Genomic DNA, 24,416 nt, shown 5'->3' with positions numbered 1-24,416 from the left:
ATCCTGAATAAACAGTAAGCTATTGATTATTTATCATAGATTTGGAAACATAATGTTCTAGATATAATTATGATATGTAATATATGCAGATAAAATATTTAATTATGTGAAAAATGGATTAGAAAAAGATTAAAACACAAAAATAAATGAACAAAAAATACAAATAACACAAAATAAAATACAAACATATAAAACTGGAATTTCACCATAAGTTTAAAAGTAAATTAAAACAATTTCAATGTTATATCAGCAAATATGCACATATAGTTAAGAAATTATATATACTATAGTGATTCCATTCTTTTGTAAAAGAAAAAAGAAACTGATTTTTTTTGGTATGGAGAAAGTGTGGTGATTCTTTTACTCAATTTTATTCAATTTCTATGTTTTTCTCCATTATACAAAAATTCTTCAATGAGCATAACAATGTGTTTTAAATTATATAACATCAGCATCAAGAATACTGCTTGGTCTTCAAAAAATTTTCTTGTGATATTTAAAATGAAATAACTATTATTTAAGGAAAAAAATAAAATTACATGTAAAGCTCACACACATTTTTTTAAATTTAGTAATACAAATGATTTACGCCTGTGTGTTTATAGACATAAAAACACATGTACATGTACATGTACATACGTAAGAAAGAAGTGATTTAAAAACGGCAGTAAAATACAGTTGCCCCATGGACCACATGGATTCTAACTGCATGGGTTCACTTATATATGGATTTTTTACCATACAGTGCAGGACATGTATTTTTTTCCTTATGATTTTCTTAGTAATATTATCTTTTCTGTAGCTGACTTATTGTAAGAATACAGCATATAATACATATAACACAAAACTGTGTTAATTGACTTTATGTTTGGGGAAGGCTTCCGGTCAACAGTAGGCTATTAGTGGTTAAGTTCTGGGGGGGGAGTCAAAAGTTATATGCAGATTTTTGACTGCACAGGGAGTCTGTCACCCCTAACCCCTGTGTTGTGCAAGGGTCAACTGTACACAGACGACTACTGATGAGAGAAATCAGCACCCCCACAATCATGAAGTAACATTCAAAATCTTAAAAATCTGATCAAATGCTGTTGTGACTCCCTTTATTTTCACAAGTTTGAATGCTCTTCTGATGCACGCACTTGTTCATGGGTGAGTCCAATGGACTCCTCACTCTGTGAATTTCAAAACAATTTCTGAAAGGTTTCAGAGGAAGACTCTTGGGTTTTACTTGTGTTTTGAAGCAAACTCCTAAACCTGAGGCCTCCCAAATGCATGCAGCCATCCTGCAGCTTCTGGCTGTTGAATAGATCTTTCATAATTCTGCTAGGAATTTCTTAGTAAATGTCATATTTCAAAGTGATACAGCACGTTTGAAGTTATACTTCAGAGAAAATTCCAAGCTTGTGGTTTGATTTCCACAATACCTGGTATCTGGTCTTCAGGTAACTTTCCAACAAATACTTTATATTGCCTTTATCACAGATTATCATTCCTAAATTTAAGGGGAAGAACAATTTTGACATGTATTCATTTGTTGACCAAATATACAAAATATACCCTGATATTGATGTTAATGATTTTTAAAATTATACATACTGCCAATTATTACATAGAACCTAGGCTTATATGACACAAGAATTAATAGGTTTGAACTTTTAAAAGTCGTCTGAAGGAGAGAGGAGTTCCCATCTCATGGTTGTATCAATTTCTTCTTCAAAATTTTCCAGATCCTGCTCCTTAGAAAGCTCTAAAAATACCTAAATAGGAGACAATGCAGAAGGAAAAGGAATTATCAAGTTGTTTATTGTCTTCAAAATAAACAGGAAATATGCATAATTACTTTCACGTGAAATTTACAGGAATGATACAAACCATAAAAGCTGACCCACCTTTTCCAATGTGCACTGAGAGAGGCTGTACTCTTCCAGGTTAAAGTTATGTTTCACTGGGGGGAAAAAAAGAAAGATTACTAGTAGATGCTTACAAATTATTACCAAGAATTTTTTCAAAGTCATACAAAATAAAAATACACACTATTAATATAAATAGAATATAAAGCTGAATAAGGAAATGTTTGGTGAAAGAAAGGAATCATGAAAACTCATAGAGTTAATGTAAATACAAATTAAATTAATCTTGATATGAGAATTTTCTCATATTACATTTTGATACGTTTTATTACATAGTATATGTATCCTGGGAAACATAAGTTCCTTGAGGAACTACATAATTGATTGACACATTCTTACACACAAGGAAGATTTCAATCCCATTCCTTTCCCTTTGAAAGGACCCAATGCTTCTGTGTAACTGGCTTCAGCCAGTTTATCTGCTATGCCCAGCTTGATGCTGGGCATCCTTGCCAGGAAACCACATTTACATACTCACATATTCACAGTTCACCACTCATACATTGAGAATCTTCTGTGTGTGTGCCACACTTGGTACCAGGGACAGAGTAACAATGAAAACAAAACCCTGCCTTTGTGTATAAAACTCTGCATTCTAGTGGCAGGAATATGGGCATTAAATAAATGAGAACTTAAATATATGATAAAGGAAATGTTGATTGCTACTACAGAGGAAAAATAAATCAGGTAGAGGAAACAGGAAGTACCAGGCACTCTTTTTCAACAGGATGGTTGGGGTTGGCCGTAGTTATAAGGTAAGAATTGAGCAGAAACTTGAAAGTGAGAAAACAAGCCGGATATTTGGAAGTAGTAGAATTTCAGGAAGAAGGATCAGCAAATGCAAAGTCCTGGGGCAGGAGTATGCATGTCTGGTAGCATTTAGGAAGAGCTAGGAAGTCAGGGTGTCCAGAGTGGAGGGAGTAAACGGGGGATTCATATTCTCTCAAACACAATGAGCCTGGTAGAAGTCTAAACACTTTACAAATGAATTCATTTAATCTTCCTAATGACCCAACCCAAGTGGGCAGTGAAATTACCCCTCATTTAGAGACAGGTCACCTAGACATGCAGGGATTCAGTAGCTTTACTCAGTGTCTCCCAGCTGACACTGAACTTGGAGCTCTTCACCACTACGCTGTGTGAGGAATTACTCCATGATGGTCTGCTGCTGGGACTGACCCAGTTGAAAGCAGAAAAATGAGGATGAAGAGAAAAAGTAGACAATGTGTCGAATGGCAAGAGGAGTCATGCACGATGGAGGGGACGGACTTAGCAGGAGACAGTTCATTCACTGTAACAGGAAGGCAGAACACATGGCCCAGACGCAGGGAGGCAGGTACATGGGTGGAAGGTTTTCTGTGGCTTTTATTTTATTAGTGAAATACAAAGCAAGGGTATCAATTGAGGGAGAAAAGCAGGAGGGAAGGAAAGAGTAGTGAAGCAGTAATTTAGGACGCTTGGTGTAAATGGGTTGTACACACAGGCAGTGCAGCCCCCACTAAGGTTAATGTGAATTTGTGAGGTTAATGTTATGAATTCACGGTAGAACCAGCCAAGATCAGCTGTGTGTTTTCTGTAGCTTCAGTCCCTGCCCTGAAGATAAATCTCTTTCCAGAGAACTGGATTAACCACAGTTGGGGTTAAATCCCACCATTACCTACCATTAGAATTCTTAAAACCATTAAGAATTTGCATATTTTTATATTTATTTTATTTTTTTAAGATTTTTTTAAAAATTTATTTGAGAGACAGAATGAGAGAGAGAGAGAGCACATGAGAGGGGGGAGGGTCAGAGGGAGAAGCAGACTCCCCGCTGAGCAGGGAGCCCAATGCGGGACTCCATCCCGGGACTCCAGGATCATGACCTGAGCCGAAGGCAGTCGCTTAACCAACTGAGCCACCCAGGCGCCCCAAGAATTTGCATATTTTTAAAATGGATTACACAACTGCCTACCACGAAATTATTACCTGATGCTGAACTGATTCCTCAAAAGTTTTATTTTACAATGGGAACTCTTACCTGCCTCCAATTTGCGAAATGTCTGAGATAGAGGGTAAACATCCGCCAAAGGTAGTTTATAGACCAAGAAGGAGGAATACCTGGGAATATGAAAATGTCATATTTGACCTTGAGTTTCAAGGGGAGAAAATGACCATCAAAATAAATACTGATATTAACATCAATTTCCTTTGATGAAAATAAAAGTAATACAAATAAATGTATGGCTTACATAAAAAGTAAGTAAAATGACTGATAGAAAATTCTTAAAATGTCTTTGGTGGCTGGCTGTTGGAGATAATTCTTCTAGAAAGAATCCAGAATAATTGCATTTATGCTCAGTGTATGCAAACCTTTTGTTGTTGTTGTTGTTGAACACAGACATCTGAACTAATCCCTTTGCTTAGCTTAAATTAGGTTGCAGTTAATTCATTCAATATTTCATTCTTGTCACCAGAAAGCTAAGGAAAAGGAGATGTGAGGTTAAGAGAGAGGGACCTGACGGGGAGGGTTCAACAGGCTTTAACTATAACCTTCCCTGACCTCTGAAGAGAGGAGGAGCCAGAGGGGATCTGTGGCATCCTGCTTCCGTGTGCCATTTCCAGCTGACGACCTCGTGCCCATTCTCAGCTCATTCCCAGAGAGCAGTGTGATGCCCCTAGACCTCCAGGCCTGGCCCTCTCCAGCCCATCCCCTGAGCCTTCAGCCTTGCCCCTCATGACCTTCCCACTACATCGTTACACCAGGAGTGTGGGAACAGGACTGAGTTACTTGCCCTGGTGTAGACTTTGATAATTCCATTACATTTATGCTGTGCTAAAATGGAAATAGCAGTTGCTTCTTTGGCGTGTTTATCCCTCCAAGGAATTCCAAATTCAGTTCTTGCTCCACCTCCTTGGCCCCCTCCCCCCCCGACACACAGACATACACAAACACACATATACATACAGGTACACACACACACACACACCTTTCTATTCTCCATTCTGAGGCATGAAAACTCATTAGAGGGAGACTATTTGATAATCATGATTGCTGTTTGTTTCCAAGAGGGGAATTCACCTTAAATAGTTACATCTTTCACATATTTTCAGGAAGGTCTGTGGAGGGTGCCCTGGGTCCAGCTGTGGTCCTATGGGTTCCAGGCATGAGAAGTTCCTTTCCCCCAATTTTTCCAAGTGCTGCTCTAAGCCCAGCCTTGGAGGGCTGAGGAGGCCCATGTAAGGTGTCCCCAGGCCTTCCTGGGTTGGGGAGACACAGCTTCCTGGGTGGCTCCCAAATCTCTTATAATCTGGAAGAGTCAATAAATCAGTTTTTGAGGTCCCTAACTTATTAGGAAGTCAAATCACCCTGAAGTCCTCACAAAGCAGAAAAGAAACCACTGAGTGGATAAAGCCAACAAGTTTCTCCATCATCAGAAGCTCCTTCACCTTTCCTGCTGTGTAGCCTGTGGGAAAAGCTTCAGAATCTCGGTGTGGACCCAAGTCACTTGGGCAGCTTCCTTCACTCTCAGTTCTAGAACGTAATCCTTGCCAAGTTTGTTTTTCAGGTGTTGGATGGAACCGATGCACCTATGGGAAGAAGGGAAACATGTTGGAAAACACACTGTCCCTTAAATTTTTTACATTCTTTTTAAATTTCAAATGTAGGGGAAAGGGCATCACTGAGTGAGCTGACGGGAAGAACTCCAGGTGCTCACAGTGATTCTGAGGGATTTGAGGGTCAAGCAGAACCTCCAGAAAGACACCCACCTCAGCCTTCCAGACACCATGATAGCGATGCGGTCACATATGGCCTCAGCTTCGGCCAGGTAATGGGTGGTCAGGAGCGCCACTTTTTCTGTGTTTTTAATGGCTGTCTGGATCATCTGCCTGAAATGAGCCCAAAAAATTCTGTATAAAATTTCCACAATGAAGTTCTTTAAAGAAGTAGGGAAACTATTGGACAGTCACAAATATGAAATTAGATTGGATGATTTTATTAATTCAAATGGTACATCCTAGAAAGGAAAGTAAAAACAATTTAAAAACTAAGAAAAACTGGATAAGCAAATTTGACAGATTTGGTAAAGGGGGAAAGAAAAGGAAATGGACAAAATATGTAAGTTAATAGACTTTAAAAAAAGAAAACCAGTTACATATACTTCAATAATTAAAAAAATTGAGCTCCAAATTGCAAGACCTAAAATTCCAACAAAATGCTTAAGAGTTTTTTTTTTAACATTAATATCACATGAATATGATACATCAGAGAATCTACTTGTGAAATATTTATTTTCTTAATGATATGGATTATCTCCACTAAATTAGAAATGAGTGGATTTGATTTTCCAAGATCAGGGTTTTTTTTAATTAAAAATTTTTTTTTTTTAAAGTAAGCTAAACACCCAACATGGGGCTTGAAATCACAACCCTGAGATTTAGAATTGCATGCTCTATTGACTGAGTCAGTTAGGTGCCCCAACTAGGATCAGTCTAAAAACACAACTTTGACATGAGGTTTATACTCGTGGCTCTGAGGGTTATGCTCACCACATTTGCCGCTGCCCTGCTGGATCCATGCCTGTCGATGGCTCATCCAGAAGCAGGATAGGCGAATTTCCCAGGACGCTCAGCACAAAACACAACTGAAAGGCAGAGAAGCACCTTATTCCCTGCCACCACGTCAGCCCTCAGAATAACATCAAACATCCCACCTACCTTTCTGGTGGCTCCTGCCGGTAATTTCTGCACCGGAACATTTAGCTGTTCATGCAGTTTGAAAGTATCCACCAATCTGATGGAAAACAGGAGGAGAATGTCAGTTCAAAAGGGGATCTTTGGAAACTGTAATCCCACAGAAGACTAACAGCATTGGAGGGAAGCTGGGCACTATTATTCTGAAACTCATGATTAAAGAGAAAAAGTTTATTTCGGAACAGGAAAGATTTTTCATCTCATAAAAAGTTCTAAAGAATAACTAGAATTTTGAATTTGGAACTGAAAGGGGTGATTATTCATGATTATTCATTCATTTAACATTGTCAATTATTTTATACAATTATTTTTTTTTAAAGATCCCTCAATCAAGGATGCAGGAAACAGCGCCCATCCCTCCATTCCTGCTCTGCTGCGGACACTCTCTGAAAAGGTGCAGACATCATTTCTACTCTCCATTCTTTTTTTTTTTTTTTTTTAGATTTTATTTATTTGACAGAGACACAGCAAGAGAGGGAACACAAGCAGGAGTGCGAGAGGGAGAAGCAGGCTTCCCACTGAGCAGGGAGCCCGATGCGGGGCTCGAACCCAGGACCCTGGCATCATGACCTGAGCCAAAGGCAGACACTTAACGAGTGAGCCACCCAGGCGCCCCTCTACTCTCCATTCTTTATCAGTGAAATTATCATCAGTGGAATAGCCTCCCTGACTCTGGACAAAAAGGAATCACATGACCTCTCTTTACCGTGAAATGGCAATGGTGGAGTCCCCTTTCCTCAGCCCTTTGATGGTGGCGAAGACCTCCAGATGTTCCCTCGCAGTCAGGGTGGGCCAGAGCACGTTCTCCTGAGGACAATATCCCAGGAAGTTGACTGTGTTGTCTGCCTGATGATCCCAAACTGAACCACATCCTTTCAGTTCTACCTAAGAAAGTAAACCAGTTTTAGAAACACATGTAGCCTTTTCTCCAATCTCACACTCAAGAACTGACATGTAGCTACTAAATACCTAAATTTTCTGAGCATCACAGAAACATTATATGAGTGAAATCTTATGGTATTTGTCTTGCTCTGACTTCTTTCACTTAGCATTATACCCTTTATAATCTATGTTGTTGCAAGTGATAGAAATATTGAAATCATTATATTGTACACCTGAAAGTAATATAACACTGTATGTTAATTGTACTTCAATAAAAATTCTTAATTAAAAAGATAAATACACAAAAATTAAAAAGCTAAAACAATAAGTATGATAGAAATTCATATTTATTATAGAAAACTATTTAAATTACTAAAGGTAGAGTCTTACAAAGATATAACCTATATTTATCATGAAATGTCTATTTTGTGAATGAAAATCATTGTGTCATTTCTTACTACCTCTCCAGCTGTTGGCTTCGTGATCCCAGAAATCATTCTAATAGATGAGCTTTTACCAGCGCCGTTGGGTCCTAGCAATCCCAAAATTTCACCTGAAAGAGAATCACTGGATTATCAATCTGGGAAGTGAATTATCCTAAACCTGTTTCTTCAAACCTTTTGAGATATGTACACCCCTCAGTACTATTTTGAAATTTTTAACTTATATGTAATCCATTTCACCAAACCATGTTCTCTAACTCCCATAATTATATGAAATATTAGTGAAAAGCTTATGGATTTGATGTCAATAAGTCCTTTGTTTTCCAGATTACTTTTTCAGTTAAAAATGGGCCAGATTCTTTTTGGTAGTAGATGGCTGATGTGCTGAGTACATGTTTAAGTGATTCCTAAACTTGGGAAGTCAGGGACATTTTCTCCATCCCAAATTCCCCCACCTGCATCCAAGCCACCATCATCTTTCATCTGAACTGATATAAACTTAGCCTCTTGTCTGCCACCCAAATTTACAAACAATAGCCAATGTGTCAATTTATTCAAAACTTAAATGGTAACAAAAAGCTAGCTAAAAACCCTCCGGTGGCATTCCACTAATTTGATATAAAAATCTAAACCCTTTGCTGTATTTCACAAGGCGGGACCCAATCTGGCCCTGCTCCCCTCTTGGGACTTCCTCCCTTCACCTGTAGATGCATCCACTGCCTCTTCACGCCTCGATCATTCCAAAGGCAGCCCCAGCTCTGAGTTCCTGCCCTCGCTCTTCTCTCTGTCTGGGTGTCCTTATCTCTGCGTGCTCACATAGATGGAGACCCTTCTCATCACTCAGGTCATGTCTTAAATGTTACTGCTCCAGAAAGGTTTTCCCGAACCCTAAGTGAATGCAGCCCCAAGTCACTCATGTCATTCTACACATTTGAATGCCCCACACAGAACTTGCTTCTGTGATACCTGACACTTTTCTTGATAAGATATTTTTGGTTTTTGACCCTCTCTTAGGAGGTAAAATCCATGAGGACAGGGACTTTCCTATTTCTGTCATGATTATATTCCAGAACACAAAGCAGTCCCTGGCATGCTCAAGAAATATATGTTGAATGAAGGAATGCATGCATGCATGCATGCTTCAGCAAGTACAATGATGCCTATAACAGAGATGTTCAGTGGGTATTTCTGAAATAATGGTGAATAAAATTAAGTGATTCTTCCAAACCTTTTTTAACACAGAAGGAGATATTTCTTGCTGCTATTTTCTTCTTCCTCTTTGAGAAGCAACTTTTCTTCTGACCTGCATACTCTTTGTGTAGACAGCTAGCAATTATGACAGGTTTCTGGAATAGAGGACAGTGTGATTTTCCTCTTAACCTTCAGGGACTTTATGTTCCTATGTTCTCATTACTGAAAATTTTCTTACTCTATATCATAAAACAAAGTATATTTTATTTTTATTTTTTAAATTAAAAAAAAAAGACTTATTCATTTATTTTGAGACAGAGAGAGAGAGAGAGCACACTGGGAGGGGCAGAGGGAGAGGGAGAATCTGAACTAGACTCCCCACTGAGCGTGGAGCCCAACACAGGGCTTGATCCCACCACCCTGAGAACATGACCTGAGCCAAAATCAAGAGTCAGATGCTTAATGGACTGAGCCACCCAGGTGCTCCAAAACGAAGTATATGTTAAACTGACAGTAATCTATACTGCTTGTTTCAAATATAACCTGCATTCACTGATGTCAACAATATCTCTAAGTCTCTTAAATCTATCTTCTAAAATAAAACAGTATGGGGCGCCTGGTTGACTCAGTCAGTTAAGTGTCTGCCTTTGGCTCAGGTCATGATCCCGGGGTCCTGGGATCAAGCCTCGCGTCAGGCTCCCTGCTCAGCAGAGAGCCTGCTTCTCCCTCTCCCTCTGCTTGATGCTCTGCCTACTTGTGCTCTCTCTCTCTGTCTCTCTGTCAAATAAATAAATAAAATCTTTTAAAAAATAATAAAATAAAGTAAAACAGTATAGGGGCACCTGGGTGGCTCAGTCGGTTAAGCATCTACCTTCGGCTCAGGTCATGATCCTGGGGTCCTGGGATGGAGCCCGACATTGGGCTCTCTGCTCAGCAGGAGTCTGTTTCTCCCTCTGCCTCTGTCCCTACGCCCTGCTTGTGCCCACTCACTCTCTCTCTCTTTCTCTTGCAAATAAATATATAAAATCTTAAAAAAATAAAATAAAACAGTACAGCTTCATGGAAACTGGCTCATTGCCTTCCCAGAAAGGTCTAGCCTCATGGGCACATCACAACATCTAAGCCAGACAAAAGAATAACCCTTCAAATCTTAATCCCCATTCAGCATTTTTAACAAATCTCACATAAATTCTCCAACTCAAGAAATTTTTGGTTTTGAAATTAGAGCTCTACTTATCAAAGCCCATTTTCCTCTAAAGAACAATAAAACCATTGTGTTCAGTGTGTTCCTTTGAGCTTCCAGGATACTCCAAAGAAGTGCCTCCATATTTAAGAATTATGAAAATACACCAAGCTCCAAACTTTCGAAATGAAAACCAGCATATCGACCTCTCTTCTTGATAGTTCTTGAATATAGGTCCATTAACATCCACTTTGTCACTTGCTTTTCTTTCTTTCTTTTTATATTTTTATTCATTTGAGAGAGAGTGAGCGAGAGAGAGAGCACAAGCGGGGGGAGCAGCAGAGGGAGGAGAAGCAGGCTCTCCGCCAAGCAGGGAGCCCGACGTGGGGCTTGACCCCAGGACTCCAGGATCATGACCTGAGCCGAAGGCAGACGCCCAACAGACTGAGCCCCCCCGTGCCCATGTCACTTGCTTTCCTACCTCGTCTGTGTGTGAAATGGTCAGGGCAGCTGCTACTCTTTGCCTTTCTGCTTTAATATCTTCATCCTCATCGACAGGTTCTTCAGGATTAGGTCGAGCACCTCTACTTTGGGGGTAAATTCTGTGGAGAAAATGAAATGTAGGACATAGGGTTTTTTAGTTAGTGAGGATATCCCCCACATCAGCTTCTCTGTGGTTTTACCATCCTTTCTCTCCATACGCTGGTGATGGTAATGGCCCTGTGAATACTGCTTCTGCTTTTACCAAAAATTCCCATCCCCAACACCAGGATCCCTTTCTCGTTATTGTCATTCTTCCTCGTTAGACTCTTTGACACTTACAAATGTGCTGGCAACTACTGCTGCTTCTTTAAAAACCAGGTCACCTACATTTTGTCTCTTGACTCTGAGCCCATCTTAATCACACAGACATTTGCCCTCAGCATCTTTTCTGTTTGCCCCTCCGACAGCCCCTGTATAATGTCCACCTTATGGAACACTCTGAACTATGGTAGGTTGCTCGACCACTTCTGTCCTATCTCCTCTGTTCAAGGATGTGTGAGCATCTTAGATGGGAAAATGGCATATTTGGGTGTTCATTAAATTTCTGTGGAACTGAAAACCTCCCTCCACTGGTTCGTGGCAGAACTCTGACTGAGAGTCCTATTTCCAGGCAGTCAGCCAGCAGCAATCCATGGATCATCATGAAAATCAGCATGCTGCTTACGTCATAAATATCAATCCACATGAACAGGTCAGTAGTGCAGCCCACTATGGAGGAACGTTAAAATATGATATTAAGTTCGAAATTAAGTTTTATCCCAACCTGAAAACAGGATCCTTTCGCATTATTTTCTTTCCACATTTTGTTTCCATGCATCTTAGGATAAAAACAAATATCAAAGCCTGCAAGTAAGGCTAGGAGCAAAGAAAAACAGTTATATATAGGCATAAGTTCACAAATATTACTTAAACATCTGCATGAAATTGGTGGTCTTTGTCTTCAAGTAAAATACATGGGAAACATTTTTACAAATCAGGGGAGAAATCCAGCTGTACAATGACAATCCAGTTTAGTGGCACCTCTCTCCTTTCTTCTCACAATCCACATCCTGTCTGTCAACAAATTCTATCTGCTCTACCTTCAAAATTACCCAGAACCCAACTTCCCGCCCCTGCCCGTGCTGCTGCCACCCAGGTCCAGGCCATCATACTTTCCCATTATAATACTGCAACACCTTGTTACCTGGTCTCCTTCCTCTTCTCCCTGTGCCCCAAACACCTATTCTCAATACCATCACTAGAAGTACTCTTTTAAAAAATAAGTCTGATCATATTGTTTTGCTTAAAACCCCCCAATGACTCCTCGGTGACTCAAAGGAAAGTTAAAGTTCTTATAGTGACCGAGACTGCTCTTTGTAGCCCCCTCTGTCCACCCTGCACTGGACCCTGTGACTTCCATGATCTCCTCTTGTACCACTCTCCCCTTGGTCACTCGGCCACCACCACACTGGCCTCCTGGCTGACCCTGGAACAAGCCAGCATCACCTGTGCCCCTCCTACTAGAAAGTTCTTCCCCAAGTTATCCCTGTAGCTTGCCTCCTTGCCTCCCTCAGATCTTTACTTCTCAATCAGGCTTTTCCTGACCACCCATCTGACACGATATATATTATCTATTTAATTTATTATTGGTCTCCTTCCACCACAATTTAAATGCCACAGGGGTAGGCCCTTCTGTCCATATTTGCTCCTATGCCTAGAAAAGTAGAGACACATTGTATTCAGAGCCAGTAGCTTTCTTCAGCTTAAATATACCAATATAATCATTTTTCCCTTTCATTTTTATTATTCAACTTTGTCCTTTTTATCTTTAATTCAAAGGATTTCAGTTATATTGCACCTATATTTCTTACAAGCTCTCTCAAATTTGGAGGTGGCAATAAACAGGATAAATAAACATGAAAAATTAATTTTATATTACACTCTGGACCTACACAGTCCACACGTGCCCATAAAAAGTAACTTGTGATTTGGAATCATATCTGAATTGTCTTATTCTGAGAGTATATTAAAAGTGCTTTCAAAGTTGGCACACATCAGACAAACCAAATAGTTATGATAGTAAATGCTAACTATCCAAAAAAAAAAAAAAAATAGGTGGACAGGTAGAAAGGTCTTCTTACTATTAGGCATACTAGAAGATCAGCTCCGCTTGGGTCATATCTGTGGTCTGGGTATTTTGGTTGGTGCTCGTAAGCTCTCTGCAAAGACAAAAAGAAAAACAGCTGAGTGCAAGTTCATCAGCTTTATGATTTGCATTTAGATAATATGGAATTCCACATATTACATACTTCCTTCATTAAGTGTGATTCCCCTGTGTGCACTGGTGACAAGCAATTCCCTGCAGAAAAGAAAGGGGACCCCCACTCAATGCTGTCTCCTGGTGAACAGGTAACCTGTGTCTGTTCTTCTTTTCCAATTTTTTTCTTTAATGTTTTGGTTTAAGGTTTGCCTCAAGTCTACTGAAAGCATAGCAGAGAGAGGAGCCTGCATTGTGACAAATAATAGGGGTTGACAATATTTGTCCTAAATGTCCCTCAACAGCCTTTTCAGGGCCCCTTCCTACCCAGGTGGTGACTTGCCCACCAAAATAATTAGTCCCATCATGTTACTCTTTCTTCATCAATCATTGCATTCAGAAAGTAACTCATTCCTCCTAAACAATGTATGACAGATCTAGGTTAATGTAGTTCACTTTGTAGGTCTGCTTATATCCTAGGAAAGAAATGCTTTAAGCAAAGGAATGAGTCTCCAGTTGAGAATTCTAAGTGTTGCTCAATCAATGGAAAAGTGCTTTTGCAGACAGAAGGCTTTCGCAGGTTCCCAAGAACACAAATGATTAGGGCAGCTTTTTCTACTTTCTTTGCAGTATCATCCAGGATGATGCGGGGCTCTAAAGAGTATGCTCCTGTCTGAGCTCTTGGGCTCATCCCATCGTACACGTCTTTCCATTTGAATCCAACCTTCTTTAATGCCTCCTGGTCTCTCCTGCTTCACTGCCTTCACTTCTTTCCAGAGAACATGCTTACCTTCTGCCCCACTCTCCAGCTAATTAATTCTGACTCATTCTTCAGGATTCTGTTTAACAGCATTGCTTCCCCCCCTGCCAAGAATTCTCTCTCTAGATTGTGTCAGCTATGCTTTGGACCCTGCCCTTGGCACTCTGCCCTTCTTCTTTGGATCCTTTAGGCCCTTTTGCATTGACTTGAGCTCTTCAACTCCACCAAGCTCTGTGGAAGGATGGACTGTGCTGTCTTGTTCATCAGGTGTCACCAATGACCAGCACAGTGACTAACACAGAATACTGTTTAATATATATTTGTGAACAAATAAATGGTATTGTATATGATTTTATCCTCACAATGGATAATGAATACCCATTAAACTAGGCAACATTTTTTCAATCTGGAATTAGTTTTGAATAGCATTTGACAATGCTTATGTTTTGCATAGGGCATATGGTAAAGCTTTTTAAACAGCTTTATTGAGATTAATTTTTCATGCCATAAAAATCACTCATTTTAAGCATACAATTCAAAGATTTTTAGTAAATTTACAGAGTTGGGAGAACATCACCACAATTCAACTTAATAACATTTCTATCACCCCAAAGAGATACCTCATATGCATTTGTGGTCAATCCCCATTCCCACTCCAACCCCAGGAAACCACTAGCCTGCGTTCTATCTTTATAGATTCGGGGCTAAGCACTTTAATAGGCTACGTATTCAGAATTAACGACACGGTTGGTAATATTTCTTACCTGTGCCAAAAAAGCTAGAAATCCACCCATGGTGGTTGAGGGAACTAAAACCATGGTAGAAATCAAGGTAGGCAAGTTGAAGTGAATCAGCATAATGTCAAACATGATGATTGAGGCCTACAAGGCAAGTTAAAACATATTGCATGTCAGACATATGCAGTCGACTGATATTAGGTAAATTTTTAAGACGTAGGTGGTCTCATCATATACATCAGAATTTTCCCACATACAGATTCACCACTTTCAGAGGGATAAGGGAAGTGAGGGGTTTTTGTTAATGAGAATAAATGTGACCTTTGGCTACCCAACAGAAAAATTTTAGATAAAAATCTGGAGATTAAGGTGAATGTTAAAGTGACCAGGTAGACTTTCTGACAGTGCATTCATTAAGTGTAATCTAAGACAAGAGGATAAAGAGAGAAATTTACCTTTATATTACTAAGGTAACAATATTGTGAATGTATAAAAACCTGTATAGGATGGAAAGCTAGACAGGTGGTTATTTTAAAAAGTCCATACTGCCTCCCACTTAGACTAAAGCTTTCTAAATGTCATCCCTGCTCCATTTCTTCCCCATTCCAAACAAATAATTTTATCGAGACTGTGCATTTTGATTGCAATGGATTTATTTTCTTTTAAAATACTGGTAAATGTGGGATGGGGGATAAAGATAATTTTTCATTGTTCTGTTTTAAGGATCAGTTTATCAGTCAGCAAGTATGTGTTGAGCACTGTATTGAACTTTTGCTTGATCTTATTAATGTATGAATTATAATAAAAACACTAAGAATTATAACTACTAAATTCACTGAATATTACACAAAACACCAGGCATTAAGAATTTAGCATGCACTGTTTGCTTTAATCCCAACAACTCCATAATGTGGTCATTCTTACTATCCCTTCCTTCCATATGAGAAATCTACGGTTCAGAGAAACAAATAACATCCTCAAGACCAGTTAGTGAGTGACAAAGTTGGAATTCAAAACCCTATGTGCGTGTGATTCCTAAGTCTTTAGGTTAGAAGGCTATACTGTTTTGTGGGATTGTTATGCAGGGGAATGTTGTGTGACTACTAAGTGAACTTACAGTTTGGGGGAAATGTGTAATCTACAAACAAAAAACAATTGTGAATAAAACCAGTAACTTGTAATCAAGTGTTCAGTAAGAGCACAATAAGCATTTTAGATGGCAAGTCCAAAAAATTTTTCTCATTTTGGAACCACCACGATTTCTCCGCAAAGGTTTTGCGTGATTATCCACGTTTACGTTATTTCTCTCCTCTTGGTTTCCATGACATCACATGTGTCTAATTTTTCTCCCAGCTCCTTATTTTTGATAACTACAAGTCTATTGGTCCACTTAGCTAACTTCTCTTACTCTACCAAGCCTCCAAGTTTCTTCTTTTGTGAGTTGTTTTTTCCTTCTTTCTCATCCACTGGAACAAGAGAGGATTGCAAACTGCACAAAGGAAACATGCTATCGCTCAGCATGCTAATATCCACTACCATACCCCACCATAGGCTGAAAGGTACTTCCGTATTAGACAAGGGCCTAAGATACCCATGAAGGACCACACCCCGTGGGCTAGGAGAGTCCACTGGACTCTAGAAACAAATTAACAGCTGAGTGTGGCTTCACTCAGTGATGAGGGGACTTTAGTATACTTTCCTTACAAATTTACCCAAGATCACAAAAGGGCAACTGCACTTACCATCATCTGATACATTTTGATATATGATCTGGGAATCCTAAGACTAGCATAGTTTAAATTGATACAAACTGCATGATGAAAGGTCAATTATCACAGTACATATCCTCAACACATATTTTAAATGAAATTATAAGTTCTTTGTATCAGGCATAAAATTATTGCAAACTGCTTGAGGTCTCCGTGAAGATGTATAATTCAGCCCACTCAAATCAAGATGTTGATCAACATAAACTTTAAAATAGTATTGTCAACCATCCTACTATCTCATATTTTTTTGACATCAGGAATGACATAAGGTCTGAGACCTCAGTTTTATTCTTGAATCATCACTGATTTTTACGTGGCCTTAAATGAATTCCTGAATTTTTTCCCCTCTATAAAATTGGGTGAATTATGGGGGCGACTGCATGGCTCAGTCCTTAAGCGTCTGCCTTCATTTCAATATTCCATAAATATGTAGCTTTTCAGTGGTATAAAAATGCAATAGACAAGGACACTGAAATAGATATACATGTGAAAGAAAAAGGGAAAATAATTAGAAATTATAAATGTGTATTATACTGTAACATTTCCCAAGCCAAAGGTGATTATATTTAATGTTACACTGAAAGTTACTCATCTCTCTATGTTTGTATATGTACTTACAATGTAGAAGCAAAATGACCAAAGGCCACTATTTTTTTTCCACTTGCGAAAAATAAATGATATCACATATGTCAAGAAGACAAGTGAAGCTGCATAACCGAGCCCAAATACAACCTGAAAATAATACAAATAATCAAAGTCAAACACTGAAGTATTAACGGAAAGAAAAATTAAATTACAAATATTTTTAAATATCTTATTTCAGGGGTGCCTGGCTGGCTCAGTCGGTTAAGCATCTGACTTTGGCTCAGGTCATGATCTCAGGGTCCTGGCATCAGGCTCCCTGCTCAGCGGGGAGTCTGCTTCTCCCTCTCTCTCTGCCCCTCCCCCTGCTCGTGCTCTCTTTCAAAAAAATAAAAATCTTTAAAAAAAATCTTATTGCACGTGCATTTTGAACTTTTTTTGTTTTAGTTTATGACAAAATAAATATGAAAACATCTTGCTTATACAAAATATCAAATGTTATAATTTATCATGAATTACTTTATAAGATACTGTCTATATAATGTGTTACTTACCAAACCAAACAAAATTCGACTTGTGATATAAATCTCCGTTATGTTGGCTATGTAAAAAATTAAATACATTGAAAGGAGAAGAAAAATGAAGACGCTAATATCCACCAGTGCCTGCCCACACCAGTAGGCAGAAGGGTAGAGGCCTGAAATCCATAGCTGGGACTTAGCTCTCTTCTGATGAGAAAACACAGGATATACATAGATTCAGTTAAAATCCAAATCCAAAACAAACACATTGGGAGAGATTTTAAGATAAATATAATCAAATCATTTTAAATCTTCTAATAATTTAATTATGTATATATTATTTGGAATCTGAGGTCTAAAGAGCCAATGATGGCCATTGTGAAAATGAGTATTATTTTATTTTATATGTTTGATTCCTCACATAACTTTAACTCACGCATAATGAATAGAAAAGCAGACCTCATAATAATCAAGGCATAAACTTCCTTCAAAAGAGATATTATTCTGTGACCTGAAGGACAATAAATTATTCATTATCCAAATATGTTATGGGGGTTACTGGCTCAGAATAGTGAAGGATGACTTATCTAAATCTGATTTAACTGTTTTGCCTTGGATAACAGACACGATCAAGTACAGATATAACCAAAAATTTTATTTGCCACAGTAGAAAGGGGATTTAAGTCTAACATCTGGTCCTCAATTTAAATATCAATGATTTCTTCTTTTTCACTAGGAAATAATGTCAAAAGTTGTATCATAGTCCTCTTTACAAGTTTAGATTAATTTGAAATCCTGTAAAATTATTGCATGTTTCCCGCAATTTTGAAGTAAAAAATATTTTGTGTTTTTAGAAGTAAAGTTTCTGACTTGATAGAAATAATGCTTAACTACACTATCTAAATTAGACATATGCTTTCTATGTCTTTCTCACAGGAAAACATTTTGAACACATAGCATTTAAAACACAATTACTGGAGTCCTTGAAGTTTCTCTTTTTTTCCCCCTTCTCTTACTTTGTAATCGCTGATACTGCTCATGGAGATGTAAGGTGAAATGCTGCACACAACCCAAAACAAGAACATGGAACCTTCTGGCAGTCCAGTCCAGAAGAAGATATAATTCTGTAAATATAAAAGGTACTTTAAACTTCTGAATATTTTAAAAATTGAAACAAATACCAATGTGGTGTTATCACACTGACTGATTTGAGCATGTTGAGCCACCCTTGAGGCCCAGGAATAAATCCCACGTGATTGTGGTGAATAATCCTTTTAATGTACTGTTCGATCCTATTAGCTAGTATCTTGGTGAGAATTTTTGCATCCATGCTCATCAGGGATATTGGTCTGTAATTCTCCTTTTGGGTGGGGTCTTTGTCTGGTTTGGGGATCAAGGTAATGCTGGCCTCATAGAAAGAATATGGAAGTTTTCCTTCCATTTCTAGTTTTTGAAACAGTTTCAGAAGAATAGGTATTAATTCTTTTTATAACAGACACATGAAAAAATGCTCAACATCACTTGGCATCAGGGAAATACAAATTAAAACCACAATGAGATACCACCTCACACCAGTCAGCATGGCTAAAATTAACAACTAAGGAAACAACAGATGTTGGTGAGGATGTGGAGAAAGGGGAACCCTCCTACACTGTTGGTGGGAATGCAAGCTGGTGCAGCCACTTTGGAAAACAGTATGGAGGTTCCTCAAAAAGTTAAAAATAGAGCTGCCCTACGACCCAGCAATTGGGTCATAGGTATTTATATACCAATAAATCCTAGGTATTTATCCAAAGGATCAAAACATAGTGATTTGAAGAGGTACATGCACCCCAGTGTTTATAGCAGCAACGCCCACAATAGCCAAACTGTGGAAAGAGCCCAGATGTCCATCGACAGATGAATGGATAGAGAAGATGTGGTATATATGGTAAACAATGGAATGTTACACAGCCATCAGAAAGAATGACATCTTGCCATTTGCCATAATGTGGGTGAAACTAGCGGGTATTATGGTAAGCGAAATAAGTCAGAGAAAAACTACCATATGATTTCACTCATATGTGGAATTTAAGAAACAAAACAGATGAACATAGGGAAAGGGAAGGAAAAATAATTAAGAGGAAAACAGAGAGGGAGGCAAACCATAAGAGACTCTTAACTAAAGGAAACAAACTGAGGGTTGCTGGAGGGGAGGTGGATGGGGGAGGAGGGGTAATTAGGCGATGAATATTAAGGAGGGCGCTTGATGGAATGAGCACTGGGTGTTATGTGCCACTGATGACTCACTAAATTCTACCTCTAAAACTAATAAAAAAATTAAAATTGAAATTAAAAAATTAAACAAATACTAATTATCGTTAACATACACTTTTTAAAGTATTAAAAAATATAGTATTTTTTATAGTACTTTATAGTATTATACTATAGTATTATACTATTTTACAGTATTAAAAAATAAAAATAAAAGTGTATGCCTTATTTCAGCAACATCTATGCATGAATGTGGGAAGGATGTGTGACAACTCCTAGAAAAAAAAAAGAGAAGTAAAATATCACTTAGGACCCACTTCAGGGTATATATCGAAAAGAACTGAAAGCAGAGTCTCAAAGAGATATCTTCCCACACATGTTCATAGGAGCACTAATCATAATAGCCAAGAGGTGGAAGCAATCCAAATGTCCATCAACAGATAAAGAGGTAAACAAGACATGGTATATACATACAGTGGAATATTATTCAGCCTCTAGAAGGAAGGAAATCCTGTTACATGTTGCAACATGGATGAATTTCAAGGACATTATTCTAAGGAAAATAAGCCAGTCACAAAAAACCAAATACTATATGACTGTCCTTATATGAGGTATCAAAAGTACTTAAATTAACAGAAACAGAAGGTGGGATGATGGTTGCCGGGGGCTGGGGACAAGGGACAAGGCCGTTTTAGTTTTTGCAAGATGAAAAAATGTAAGAGATCTGTTTCACAATAATGTGAATATGCTTGACACTATTGAACTGTACACTTAAAAATGGTCAAGATAGTGAATTTTATGTCATGTGCTTTGGCCACAGTGCAAAAAATAATAATTTGGGACTTACGATCCCGGAGAAACAGATCACTCAGGCCCGAGCAGCATGTCTTTCTCAGCTAACCTTGTTACAGATATGTGAAGCCATCAGCAGCTGGTCGGATATATTTGGAAGCAAAAGAGCTAAAAAGAAAAGATGCCACCAAGCTTGCGGGGAAGGAGACAACTTTGAATCACCATCCCCAAATCCGTGTCTGCCTGAGGCTGGGCCCATGCTTAGGTACAGGACTGCGTCTTGGATATAATCACAGTCCAGCAGTGCAGTAGCCTGTCTCAAAGTAATCCTACAGTTCTCAAGCTTTACTTAAGGCTTTAGAGGCTACAAGGATCAATTTGAATGTTTTGCCAGGTACAAAAATCCATTACTGCCTTCATAGAAATGGCTGAGAGAAGAAAGGTTTGTGCCATTCGGGATGCCTAAGAGAGTAACTGGGATCCAACTTTATTTGATCCTGAGTAAACAAGTAATGACATGAGAAAACTAAAGGACCAAGAGTGGATAACATCTGTGTCTTTCTACTGCCAGTTGGTTCTACTTTCTGGAGAGTTCCCTTCAGACTCCACTACCCTTGCGCTGTCCCAGCTCTCACGGTCAGTGGGGGCTTCAACTCAATGCTGCATGTGTCCATCGCTGACCACTCAAGTATAATCTGTCCATTTGCTCTTGCTCGTCCCTCCAGCATCACAAATGCGGGAAAGCCAAAACTGAATTCAACCCCTTTGTCACAAAATGGGCTTCCCTTTTTGATGGCTCCATTTCTAATCCTATGTACTGCTCTTCCAGTCTCCTGATTTAAAACAGTTTGAGTCAGCTTTAAGAGATCCCTCTTGAATATCAGGGTCTAACCAGAAAACCATTACTACCTTCAGGACTTCAAATAGAAAATACTCATGCAAGGGCTACATGTGTGGGAAGATAAGAGAAGCCAACAAGGATGAAGCAAGAAGACACTGTCACTTCTGGGCCGGGGGCAGGGGGGGGCGCGGCAGGGGAGGCACAAAGGGAGGAAGCAATGTGCCTGGAGCCCAGGCTGCAGGATTCTCCTGCTCTCCCGGCTCCCACTACTGCTTCCTGTCATCTAAATCCAGGCTATAGCCAGCTGACAAAAACCCTGAAGACGCAGCCCATGTGCATCAGATACCCATACAATGCACACAACTAGGGGTGGGTGAAGAAATTAACCAGAAGGCATACAGCCCGAGAACTGGCAAATTCTCCTTCATATCAATCTACTACCCATTTAGTCGATGAATGGTCCACCAACAAATTAGATTAGACTTACAAGATTCTAAAGCTGTTTTACAAGTGTTCTTGATTTCCAATTCAGTGTACACACACACACACACACACACACACACACACACAGAGCCACATTCACACTCTCTCCAATACACTTCTGCAATCAAGTCTGTATCTTTGCAGAAGATTCTCTAGAAGACTATGACATAATATTGAAAAGTATTCCCCCCATGAGCATTCTTTGATAAAACCAAGGGGAAAAATCATATTTTGTTAGATATAATGTTTAAAATGTTAGGACAAAAAAATTTTTAGGATTAACAATCAATGATGAATATTTAAAAGCTACGGAGGGAAAATGTAGATTGCTTGCCAAATTCTTAATTGTTTAGAATGAGTAAATCCAATACTTACAAAAGGATATGGGCTTCTCTCAATTCGAATATTTTGTGTACAATTAAACATTCGAAGTAGCCCATTGCTAATAATATTCACAAGAATAGGAAAACAGTGCAGTCTCAAGGTATTGCATGCAACTGAAAATCTGTAATCCTTTGAATAAAACAAAAACAAATAAAATGATGTTAATTCTATGTCATTAAAGAACAAAGAAAAAGTTTTTATATTAAAATCCCAGTAGTGCCACACTCTGTGATCATCCTCAAGTTAACTGACCTTTCTGAGCTTCAGCTTCCTCATCTGTGAAAGGGGATAATAAATTGGTTGTATAGCCAGCAATATGATTTTTTCTTAGTATTACTAATTTTAGATCGTTTTGTCCTCATTTTGCTGATGAGGAAATTTCAAATAACTGAATATAAAAGTAGCCCCGATAAGGAGACACAGTCAGTTTATAGTGAGCAAGCAAAGGAGCTCTGACTTCCTGGGTAGGAGATAAGCACAGGGTGCATAAAATATTCATGGTTACACTGCCAGTGAGCCATTTTTATGCTTTCTAAGGCAATGTTTATATTCTTTATGTTTATGAAAATGTTTATGCATTTATCAAGAGGGTCAGTATGGTTTAAATATTCTATTGGTTCAGGTAATAAATATGTTAGATTAGTAACAAAGCAATTGCCAAGCAATGCAGTTTCCTACAGTTGGCACAAAGAGATTACTTTTTTTTTTTGAGTTGAAGTATAGTTGACAGACAATGCTACATTAGTTTCACATGTGCAACCGACTAAGACTGCATTTTTTACCATGTACTTAGTTTAGATGGAACTGGATTCAATGACATACCTTACAAAGCTTTTGTTTTGGTTTTTATTTTCCTTGTAGCCAGAAACAATGAGGTAGTTCATTTCACGTGGGCTCCCAGCTTTTCACTGGCTTTTAAGTAAGACTCAGGGTTTTATTTTCATTTAGGATGTATTTTCAATAGTCTTGTACCTGGAACAATCTCTTCCCCTTGGACTCTTTTACCAAAATTGAAACAAGCTAACAGTAGACTGAAAACACTTTTCTCTCAGAGATTTCATGTGACGTTTATAGTATTTAATGTATATTCTTAATACAGTTGCCCCTGGAACAACATGGTTTTGAACTACACTCTTCACTTATACATGAATTTTTTCTGATAAATATAGTACAGTGGTGTAAATGTATTTTCTCTTCCTAATGATTTTAATAACATTGTCTTTTCTCTAGCTTACCTTATTGCAAGAACATAGTATATAATACATATAACACACAAAGTATGTGTTAATCGACTGTTTAAGTTATTGGTAAGGCTTTCAGTCAACAGTAGGCTCTTAGGGGGTAAGCTTTTAGGGAGCTAAAAGTTATATGCAGATTTTCAACTGTGCAGGGGTTCGGCGCCCCTAACACCTTAAGGGTCAACTGTATATGAAAACAACTTTTGAGTAGTCAGCCATTGAAGAAAATTCTTTAAAGTCATGGTTGGTATTTATACGGTCTAATATTTTATTGAATCTGAATAATGCAATTACACTTAGCTACTCTCAAATGTAAAAATCATCTAATTCCAAAGTTAAGATTGAAAATGTTTTACAAAAGCTTATTTAAACTTCAGTTTATTCAGTAATGACCCCAAATGTTTTTAAATCAAGTTGCTATATACTAGCTGGGTTGACCGCCATTTAAAACAGTTAAAAATGTAACACTTTATTACTTTTTTTCATGAAAGCAAAACCAAGATGCAAAATACCTTTTGTTTACCAGAAACTATGATAGCTCCATTGTACGACAGGTCATCAGTGCCGTTTCTGTTTGCAAAGTCATCTACTTCCAAAAGTATATTTTGATGCTTCACTGACTGTATAAAATCTTCAATATTTGATTCTAGTATGAAATCAATAACAGAGGGCCATAGAAAGCAAGAACATATATGTCAAATTTTTAAAATAAACCACATACACAATTTAAAGTCAATACTTATAGAATATTATGTGAAGTCCTGTGTCTTTGGGCATCACAATAATAAAATTGGCTCACTTTACCATCTTCTATTGATCAAATCCTATGCTGTGATGAGTTAGCTTTATAATTCTGTTTAGTGCAAGTTAACATGTATGTGACCATTAAAACAAGATAATTCTAGGTGCGTCTGGGTGGCTCAGTCGGTTAAGC

General features: G+C 38.3%; 1 protein-coding gene across 1 annotated transcript in view; it reads right to left on the bottom strand.

Moving 5' to 3' along the window:
• Positions 1-373: 373 nt before the first annotated feature.
• ABCA6 (ATP binding cassette subfamily A member 6) overlaps positions 374-24,416 on the bottom strand; it is a 59,020-nt gene continuing 34,977 nt past the window's right edge. The window contains exons 21-39 of the mRNA XM_028112894.2: positions 23,995-24,128; positions 22,236-22,373; positions 18,508-18,615; positions 17,525-17,698; positions 17,007-17,120; positions 14,647-14,763; positions 13,007-13,084; positions 11,650-11,741; positions 10,825-10,945; positions 9,198-9,315; positions 7,988-8,079; positions 7,351-7,529; positions 6,609-6,684; positions 6,441-6,535; positions 5,661-5,780; positions 5,340-5,480; positions 3,931-4,010; positions 1,890-1,945; positions 374-1,757 (exon numbers count right to left, since the gene is read on the bottom strand). Coding sequence (XP_027968695.1) covers positions 1,656-1,757; positions 1,890-1,945; positions 3,931-4,010; positions 5,340-5,480; positions 5,661-5,780; positions 6,441-6,535; positions 6,609-6,684; positions 7,351-7,529; positions 7,988-8,079; positions 9,198-9,315; positions 10,825-10,945; positions 11,650-11,741; positions 13,007-13,084; positions 14,647-14,763; positions 17,007-17,120; positions 17,525-17,698; positions 18,508-18,615; positions 22,236-22,373; positions 23,995-24,128 — 2,135 coding nt within the window. The 3' untranslated portion in view covers positions 374-1,655. The remainder of the gene's footprint in view (positions 1,758-1,889; positions 1,946-3,930; positions 4,011-5,339; positions 5,481-5,660; positions 5,781-6,440; positions 6,536-6,608; positions 6,685-7,350; positions 7,530-7,987; positions 8,080-9,197; positions 9,316-10,824; positions 10,946-11,649; positions 11,742-13,006; positions 13,085-14,646; positions 14,764-17,006; positions 17,121-17,524; positions 17,699-18,507; positions 18,616-22,235; positions 22,374-23,994; positions 24,129-24,416) is intronic.

This window comes from Eumetopias jubatus, unplaced genomic scaffold, assembly GCF_037043125.1.
Source record: "Eumetopias jubatus isolate StellerSeaLion01/CBP00866 unplaced genomic scaffold, mEumJub1_p1.0 scaffold_10, whole genome shotgun sequence".
Taxonomy (NCBI): domain Eukaryota; kingdom Metazoa; phylum Chordata; class Mammalia; order Carnivora; family Otariidae; genus Eumetopias; species Eumetopias jubatus.
Note: the sequence above shows the minus strand (reverse complement) of the source record. Positions and strands in the feature narration are given on the sequence as shown.